The sequence below is a fragment of the Mizuhopecten yessoensis genome, unplaced genomic scaffold (assembly GCF_002113885.1).
Source record: "Mizuhopecten yessoensis strain PY_sf001 unplaced genomic scaffold, ASM211388v2 scaffold2461, whole genome shotgun sequence".
NCBI classification, from domain to species: Eukaryota; Metazoa; Mollusca; class Bivalvia; order Pectinida; family Pectinidae; genus Mizuhopecten; species Mizuhopecten yessoensis.
The window spans coordinates 21,579-31,237 of NW_018404557.1; the positions used below are offsets into that span (position 1 = coordinate 21,579).

General features: G+C 33.0%; 1 protein-coding gene across 1 annotated transcript; it reads right to left on the reverse strand.

Annotated features, from left to right (window-relative positions):
• Positions 1–363: 363 nt before the first annotated feature.
• Positions 364–1,639, reverse strand: LOC110446026. The gene is made up of 2 exons (XM_021490971.1): positions 1,555–1,639; positions 364–1,407 (listed from the first exon to the last, which is right to left on the reverse strand). Exons 1-2 carry the CDS (start codon positions 1,591–1,593, stop codon positions 835–837), a joined length of 612 nt encoding a protein of 203 aa, XP_021346646.1. The 5' UTR covers positions 1,594–1,639; the 3' UTR covers positions 364–834.
• Positions 1,640–9,659: the final 8,020 nt, after the last annotated feature.

The following is a 9,659-nucleotide window of genomic DNA, read 5'->3' on the forward strand; positions in this document are numbered from 1 at the left end:
CACAAAAAGTCAAGAGCAACACATGAGAATGAATGCTGGGATGGTTCTTTATTCACACTTTACACATTTAAAACTGTTATACATTATAATCAGCATAAATAAGTTATTGTCAACAATCAAAAGACGTTTCTACATACCTCATAAAAGTATCTGAAAAATACACTCACCCGTGTGCGGTATAGATTGTTACAAATACAATGAGATACAGGAGTCAATGTAAACGACAAATTTCATCACACACATTAAATCATGAAGTCCAATTTCTTTTTTTTTTCATCTTCAAATATAATTAAATAAATACAAATTCACACCATTTTTCAAACAAAGAAACATGGCAGCATGTTTTAATTGTTTGAAGCCAACTTTCTCGCACTATGATATAATGCCGTTCGGTACTTAATTGATGGCAGGAAATAATGCAAAAGCATTAAAATTTCTTAACATTAAAATATCAAAGAAGATCACACAATGGAAATTGCATTCATGTACATCACTAAAAGACAAGGCCAAATCATGTAAATGGTGACTTATTGTGTAAAATAAATACAATTAAAAACTAAGTAGCACGTATATTTAAAAACAGTAAATGTAAACGGTCACTCAACATATATAAATGGAGTGGATGATACGAATAACATATTTGAAGAAAAAATCATCATACATCTGTGTTTATCACGTTTACAGTAAGCAAATGAAAATCCCCAGCTGAAATAAAACCCCTCGGGCTAATACTGCATATGTTATATGGTAAAGCAATACCGTCGTTTGTTTAGTGTGATTATCAATATCATTTGAACTAATCAATATTACTAGTTACACCCGTTTATATACAGGTTACGGATTTGTACGTTCTCCTCCCGGATATCCGTTTACAGGATGGATCATTGTCGACCCCGCAGCCCTCAAACAAGTACAACCTGCACTTATCTTTTGTAATACCCTCTCGTATTGATCTCTTCCAGTTTCGTCACATCCCATTTTACGCATAACCATAGCATAGTAGTGCACTTCGGAACACATTGGTCTCCTCAATGGAGACGCATCACGATCTGCATGACATCCATGGCATCTTGAGTGAATGCACTTTGCTTCAAAAATAACCCGAGGTATCCTGTCAAGATCCTCATTCCGTACGTAACTCCACGGACACACGGCCCTGATACGATCTTCTATAAACGCTGATCCTCGTGGATCTAATAGTACAGCCGTTCTCGTCACTTCACCTTCTGTTGTAGACGTTCTATGTTCTGGACTTATCATTGCCATTGTTTCATTCCTCAAATCTTCAAACGGTTTAGTAAATATGGGTGGGGTTGTTTGTGAATCGCATGTATATTGTCCTGCAATATAGGTCGTGATGCATTGAAGTGTGACGAAACCCAAAAGTACAGCCGCCTTCGTATTCATCTGCAAGAGGAAAAAATGGATATGTATTAAACAAATAGTACTTTCAGGGAGTAGCCATATACATTGTGTTACTGTCATTGCAATGAATTAGCACAAACTACAGATTACATGTTACAGAAATATTTAGTAATAGATAAATTAGCATACCATGTTTATACCGTTTGTACGCAGAAATGTTAACGTCATTAAAAAGTCTCAGATGAAATAAGAAATTCGTAATGAACTCTACTCCAGAAGCGGTCAGTATTTATACAATATCAATCCATTATTCGTTAAGGATTAATATAAGCCGTGATCACTTTTTATTAATAACTATAATTCGTTGAAATGAATATAACCAAATTCCCTACCAATGGGGAATTATTTTCGGTTTGATTTGTCATTTCCGGGTGATGCAGATTACCTTATGTTACTGGTCAGTTCTATAACAAGGTTTGACCTTTGTACCTTAAAGTACTTTTTTAAATGCCCAACGTTTACCAAGTAAAACCACCATCGGGATTGAATAAAGCTTCCCTTGTTCCTCCTTAATGTTTGGCAGATATCATACGACCTGTAGACTGTCTAAGAGGAAGTGTTGGCAATGTGCTGATCGTTTGACGTAATATATTGTATGTAATTTAACTGACCTGTTAAATTATTCTTACTGAGTTTTACATATTACGCTATTACGAAATGTGATAATTCATATTTGAGTACACAGGAAGCTAGATTCATTTTAATCCGCTGTAATGGGAAGAATTTGGACTTTTGTCGGAGTATATTCTTTGGATTTTGATAGTTAGCTTTCAAATCATAAGTAGAAAATATATATATATTGGAAGAGAAAACAAAATAGATATCTATAGCAAAAAGTACTTCGAAAGAGTAGACATTTAAATTATGTTATACAATAAACCATTACAGGAATATATAGTGTGTCGCAAATTAGCGTATCATGTTTATACAATGTGTACCCATTAATGGTAACTAGGTCGTTAAAATTACTATACTATACTACATAGCGGACGATCTGAAAAAATACGTTTCTATTCTATATTTTCCTTCGCAATGACTTATTTATTTATTATCTACTATACTACATATATACATATACTGAAAATTGTGTATAATTATCACTACAATAGAACAGTTTACCACATATACATGATGTTAAGTCTTTGTTTGTGTAGCGTGAACGTCCTCACAACATCTAGGGTCACAACAAAAGAGACAAAATAGGGAAGTGAGAAAGGAAGAAAAATAAAAACTAAGTGTTAAAATGGGGGCTTCATATCAGTGTTGGTTGTCGTGATATCCCTTAAGAAGAAGGAGCGGAGTTAAAATTCAAATTCTGCAAGAGTTTTTTTTTATTTTTATTAAATCACTGTTTTTCGATAAGATGCTTTAGGATACTGTAGGGGTGTTTAGCCTAAGTAGATACTGCTAAAGTAATCTACAAGTATCAATCAAACGGGTATCATCTTACTATGACTATACCTACATGTAACTATTCTTCAAAATACGACACAGAAAAAAGTATTGTTGAAAATCAATCGAAATAATTTCCGCACCTTTTCTGTTTGAATGAATTGAATAACGAATAAAGCGATGTTTATCAATAAGGTGGAATGGAGTATTCCAATGATATAAGTGACAAATCATGATAACATGTACTTAAACATGCATCAACAATGAGAGCACGAGCAGATATATTAATATTCCAGGAGCTGTTGGACAGTTTTGTTCGACTGTTCACTTTATTGCCGTTATTATGTTTTACATTACTTTAATTTCATTATTATTATAAACTTCAACTTATAAAAAAGCGGAAGTTCCCCTCCGGGTGTTTTCTAGCGAAAGCATCCCTATTGGTATAAAATAAAGTATTTACCAGTGCACCTGAACTTCCTAATAATTGGGGTATAACATGACAGAAATATAATGGGGATATGTAATTGCATGTGGAAATATAGCTGTTTCCGTACGAAACTTTCAATCTTTGACTTGACTTGTTCACATACAATGAAAGGCTGACTTCCTACAGGCATTACTTAAACAATATTTTCTGCACTTAAAACGATAGTTCTCAAACATCAATAAAATAATATTATTGTTTCTACAAATTATAATATTTTTAAACTTTACAGGAACAGTACTACAGGCACCACAAATAATAATTTCTTAAACATCACTAAAGTAATACGTATCACATGCTCTAGATACATCCGTAAACAGCTATCATTTACACATCATTGTTTAACATTCCCTATCATTTTACATAAACAGCTTACATATATAAATTCATCTTTTGAAAGTTTTGAAACATTATTAACGTGTAAGTGACATTTATGACAAAAAAAATAAAAAAGTTTTTGAAAAAAATAAAATGTCCTTTTCCTTAGAGATACTTTCTCCACATTTAGTGACAAAACTATAGCTTTAACTGTTTACTTTAAGAGAATGGCCCAAATAAATGTTTTTTACAAAATGTGAAAAATGACAGTTCAGTTTTGTAAAGTATTCGTATATACGTATGTCAATTTACTCTACCAAGCTATCACAGCCAACAAAGATTAGTCAAAACACTCAATTGACGTATGTATGATACAAGAACGATAACTCCTACTCCACTTTATGCTGATTACTGTGTTAATTAAGCCACCAGCGCAGACGTTCAATAAATCTATTAATAGCACAATTACGTACGCAATATATTAATGAAACTAAATTAAATACATCAAATAAAAACTGGTTGAAAGCAGTATATTATTTACTACGAGACTATGCGGGTTGATAACACCTTTATCGGTCATGATACCGGATCCGTTTTCCGAGGATGAAGACAGAGGAAAATAGATCCAGCCAAAGGTCTTAAAAAGGTTCCATCACCACTAAGCTAGTAAAGTAATAAATGTTTATTATTCTGCTGTTTATAGCGAATTCTGATCAATCCGACTTCAAATTGCTTTCTTATAATAATACATTTTATAGAATGTTTGATTTTAATCTATTCTATTTTCATATTTCATACTTAAATACTGAACCACAAAAGTGCAGCGTGGAATTTGATTATTGAATGTGACGTTTCGACGACTAAAACGATATGTATGTTACCGTTGTCACCTTTGTCAGATAAGTGACATGTAAAACGTATGTACAATTAAATGTCAAGTATTGTACGAAATGGCAACAAAATCGGCCAGTCACTTCTGAATCGAGATAAAGGAATCAGTAAGACTCTCATGTACTCTAGAGGTACAATCAGTGGACTGTGAACTTCAAAGAATTCCAAACAAATGTTTATCCATCTAGTTCCTCCTCTGCACAAAAACGTTTCTTCAATTAATTTTATTTTCTTACTTTTCTCTTATTTACACTATTATACCTCAAAACAAACTGAAGTTAAACATTCGTTCTCCTATTTTGAGATTTATTCTTGCGTACGGTAATTTAAACGTTATGTAGTAAATTATTTTGAAGTCTTTTTATGAAAAGCACAACAAAGATCAAAATGAAACATAGCGAGGGCGAAATTCTAAGACAATATCTTTGTTGATTGAATTCGTCAGTCGAATTCCCACCAGACAAGAACATTGTTTTTTGAAAATAAAATATGTCCTTCTGCTTGCTGACTTGTTTTTGTTAGGGTTGTTTTTATTGACAAGATTATCGGAACTGGTAACAAAAACCTATCCAAATCCTTCAATCTTACATTCAGAAATATCGACGATTTGCTGTCTTTAAATACCCTTCTCTGGGCATGTGTTTCCATATTTCTCATCGTGTGAGAATAAAAATCATCCAAACATCATAGGAAGGAATACTTTATAAATGTCATTTGACAGCTTACACGTTCTGTCACATTTTACCATCATTTTGTGGAAGTAAAGACTCATTTAATCTTACACAGCTCACATTTTATTAAACATATGAATAAACACAGGTAAAACGTTAACTGTTATGTTTTTGACAGTTAATGTGTATTGCCAGAGATTTTCTCTTACATTGCGAAAGTATATTCTTAGATATTATCTTATTTGTTACATGTATTTTGACATTTTTACAAAGTAAATTGTTATGACAGTCTATGCATAATATGGTGGCGACAATATCTTAAAATAAACAGTAACAACATATCAACCTTTCGTCATTTAGTTTTAAGTCAATAATTGTATTGATAAATGTAAATGCTAATTGTATATATATATGTACTGTAAAACGCTTTAGAGTGGCCTGTGTTAGCTAGATACATTAGAAAGGCGCTTTATCAAATGTTGTATTTTTTATCATTGTTATTATAAGATTACGGATTGAACTCCTTTGAAATGATTTCATACCTGTAATAACATATACTTTTGATTTGTCTAATTTATCTCGGAAAAAAGGAAAAGGAAACAGGTGAAATCATAACTATATGCGAAGTGTTTACGTAATAAAATAGGGAATTTTGGCTTATTATGTGTAAGTTACAGCTTTAACAGTATGACAGTATGAACTTTAGTGCGTATGGTATTGATTTAATGATGTTCACGTAAACAAACATAAGTTGTTGAGCATGTGTTACTGTTTTAGTGATGGTATTACGGTTACAACAAGACCCCTAAAATTGAATTATCACAATAACTTAAACCCTATAATAAGTCAGATATTAAGAATACAGTAAAACATCGGTAATGAGATCTGTAATTAGCATATATATTGAACTTTAACTTAAACAGATACAGAACTAATATATTTTATTCTGTGTTAAAGCATTATACGGCTGATACCTTTATAAAAACAGTGTTCCGACATTATAATTTGTCAGTCTCTATCTCATAATCAATCTTTATGATACATTCTGATACCTTATCTAAAGTTCACTTCGACTTTACAATCATATCCTAGTAAAATACAAAGATATATTATGTTGGTGATTAGAGGCCGGTATATTTCAGTGTTATAAGGTAGAACCCCAGAGAACAGGTATCCTCTTGGGTGACAGTTATAAATTACTTAAGCAAGGCTTCACGTCAATTTTGTCTACTTCAATTTTTTATTTGGACAATTGTCAGGGTTCTGTATAATTGATATATTAATGCGTTAGAAATAATATTCAAATGCCAAGAATAACAAAACAAAGAAAAGACTCCAACAGTCAAACGGCTTGCCCTTACAGCAGATTTAACTGAATCGAGCTTCCTTCATGTCAACATATGATATGCATTTATCACATTGCTGAACAGTTTTAACTTGAAAAACTTAGAAAAAATACCTGAAGGAACGGAAGTTTCTATTAAAGGACAATAGGTCAAAACAATAGAATATGTTGTCTTCCTCCCAGACAAACAATGATACCTTAATGATAGGAAGGAAGAAATGTGGGCATTTAAAATTACTGGCAAATTGAAGAAGTCACACGTTCTCACAGGACTGACCCGGATATAGCCAATCAAACGTTAAATGAAACATATATGGGAATTTTGTTTCATTCAGTTTAACGACATTTATCGATAAAAATTGAATGTGATAACAGGCATTGCCTATACCAATCCTTCCTTCTGCGAAGAGGTTGGGGTTTTCTTAAATGCTGACCGTTCCTGGTAAAGAGTTCAACACGAACTTCTTATTTCATTGGTGTGCGTTCACACGGTATCAACTTTCGTAATAATAAAAAAATATTAGCAAAACACAATTAAATGTTTATATCCGTTGTTTTCTCTTGCAGATAAATTTAAAGGGATCTATACAACATTTTTATCGACATATTTCAGTACACACTTATAATAAATGACAAAATACATGCACCAACATTTAAGAAACACTTCGCAGAGTGGAGGAAAGAAACAAAGGCAATGATAGGACCAGAACATAGAACATAGGTGAGATGACGAGAACAGCTGTACTGTGAGATCCACGAGGATCAGCTGTCATAGAAGATCGTATCAGGGCCGTATATCCTTGAAGTTATGTACGGAATCAGGATCTTGACAGGATACCTCGGGTTATGTTTGGAGCAATCGTCTTTCACTCATAATGTTAACAGTGACGTGTCTCTAACAAGGAGACTGATATACCACAATTTACTATATGTTTCATTGTTACGTTTAATTTCATAAAAAATCCCAATATTTGATTACCAACTTTCAATCTAATCTGATCAAGAACAACATCTTTGGAGTGAGTTGGGCTTTTTCTTGAGATAATTGTCTGCATGTGTCACCATAGTCTCGTTCAACCAGACTCTTGTTGCCTGCGTAAGCTACGCCGAATAGAGAGTCTGGTTAAACCCAGTGCTTTCGTTTTGTGACCTCATAACGAGGCTTACCGAGATTCTGGTAAATGTTTTCATTGGTCAAAGGTTGACACACCCTTTTTAACTTTTGAAGTCAGAATTTGAGTGGCCAAAAATTACATTGAATATTTTAATTTATTAAAAAAATACCTGTATATGCATTTCCTGAAGTATTCATGTTTTCACTATTAACTAGAAAAATGTGAGAAAATGCTTCAAAAAGAATGATTTCATGTATTTTCATTGGTTATTTTACAATAATTCATGAAGCTAACAAGGCTATTGATACAAGTCAAGCCAGATTACCTGAGTGAGAACTTGAAGGTGTTTTGAATGGTGTACAGGTAAAATCTCACTTGCTTTGCATGTTTTTTTCCAACTTCAGTCAGCCTTGTTGGCTTTGTGCTTAGTTATGATTTATTCAATGGAAATATATGGCATTATTCTGGAGATTTGACGCATTTTCTTACATTGTTCTCGATAAAAGTGAATACACGGCTACTTCAGGAATGCATGTATAGGTAATATTTTTCATTAATTTCATTATTCATTGAAATGTTTAATGGCGTTGACATAACGTCCCGAAACGAAAGTAAAAACATTGCCCTCTGGTGATGGTAATTTTTAAGTACTGTGTTTGACCAGACTCTTGAATTACAAGTGATCAAGCGTCTGGTTGAACGAGACTGGTGTCACCAATGTCAAAAATAAACTTCCAGGTCAGGGGTAGAGGTAAACACAGGACTCCTCACACCCTGCATCAAAAAATATATGCACAAAATAAAAAAATTGACACAAAAATGGTGAGATTGTTAGCTCTACAGTATATTAACACCAAACTTACACACAAATATTACATTTCTTCGTGGGTACTGAACCGGGTACTGAACCGGGTATTGAACCCGGAAGCATTTAATTGTGACCTAAATCAATATGTTCCGAAGTGCATTGATACTTTAGCGTAATGAGAAAACCGAATGTGACAAAACCAGGAGAGATCATTGCGAATGGGTCGTCCAAAAGATAACTGCAGGTTGTACTTTTTTGAGGGCTGAGGGGTCGACCATGATATATCCAAACGGATATCCGGATCGAGAACGTACAGACACGTAAAATGTATGTGAACGGGTGTAACTAGTAACATTGATTAGTACAAAGGATATTGATAATCACACTTAACAAATAACGGTATTACTTTACCATACAATTTCTACAGTGTTAGCCAGAAGAGAATCAATTAAATCTGCTAACCGTTTATTTGATGAATTCAAACGTATAATGAATTTCCTTCAAATGTTTTATATTTCATTCTGATTTATTTAAACAAGTTGTTGGCTGTTTACCTGTTCTGTTTTTAGATAAACATATGTACAACATATTATATTTAATGGGTTTTTTTTTTTACATTATGAGTCATGATTCGGTTCTGTCTTTCTGGCATTATTTTCATTTCCATTGTTTGTTCCTTTTTGGCATTATACTTTTAATGTATCCTTTTTCTGTTACCCCAGCCATCAATTACGTCCTATATATACGTCTGTTATATTGTAGCACGAAAGATGATTTCGAGCCAGTAACTTATGTTGCCATAGTCCTCTATATACTTATCATCGAGAAAACAAGACAACACACACTGCCATCAGCCAGTGAGGACAATAGAGGACTACACCCGGCATTGATTATACATTATTCAATGTATTACAATAATCGTGTAGTTGTACACAATAACACACAACTAGTGCTGATCCATAACATTTCACTTATACCTACTATTTTATCTTTCATGAAATATACCATATAACACATGACATAAATACTAACTAGCCAAGCAAGCCACCTAACCTGAAAACCTTTAAGGATGTACAAGAGGTGCATCAACCCTTTAAGGCTTAAGGCTCTATGGGTTCTAACCTATAGTTATCAAATTGTTTATCAATAAAGTTGGTAATTTAACATTTAAATTGTACTGATGTGAATTATGTTTCTTATAAATAGT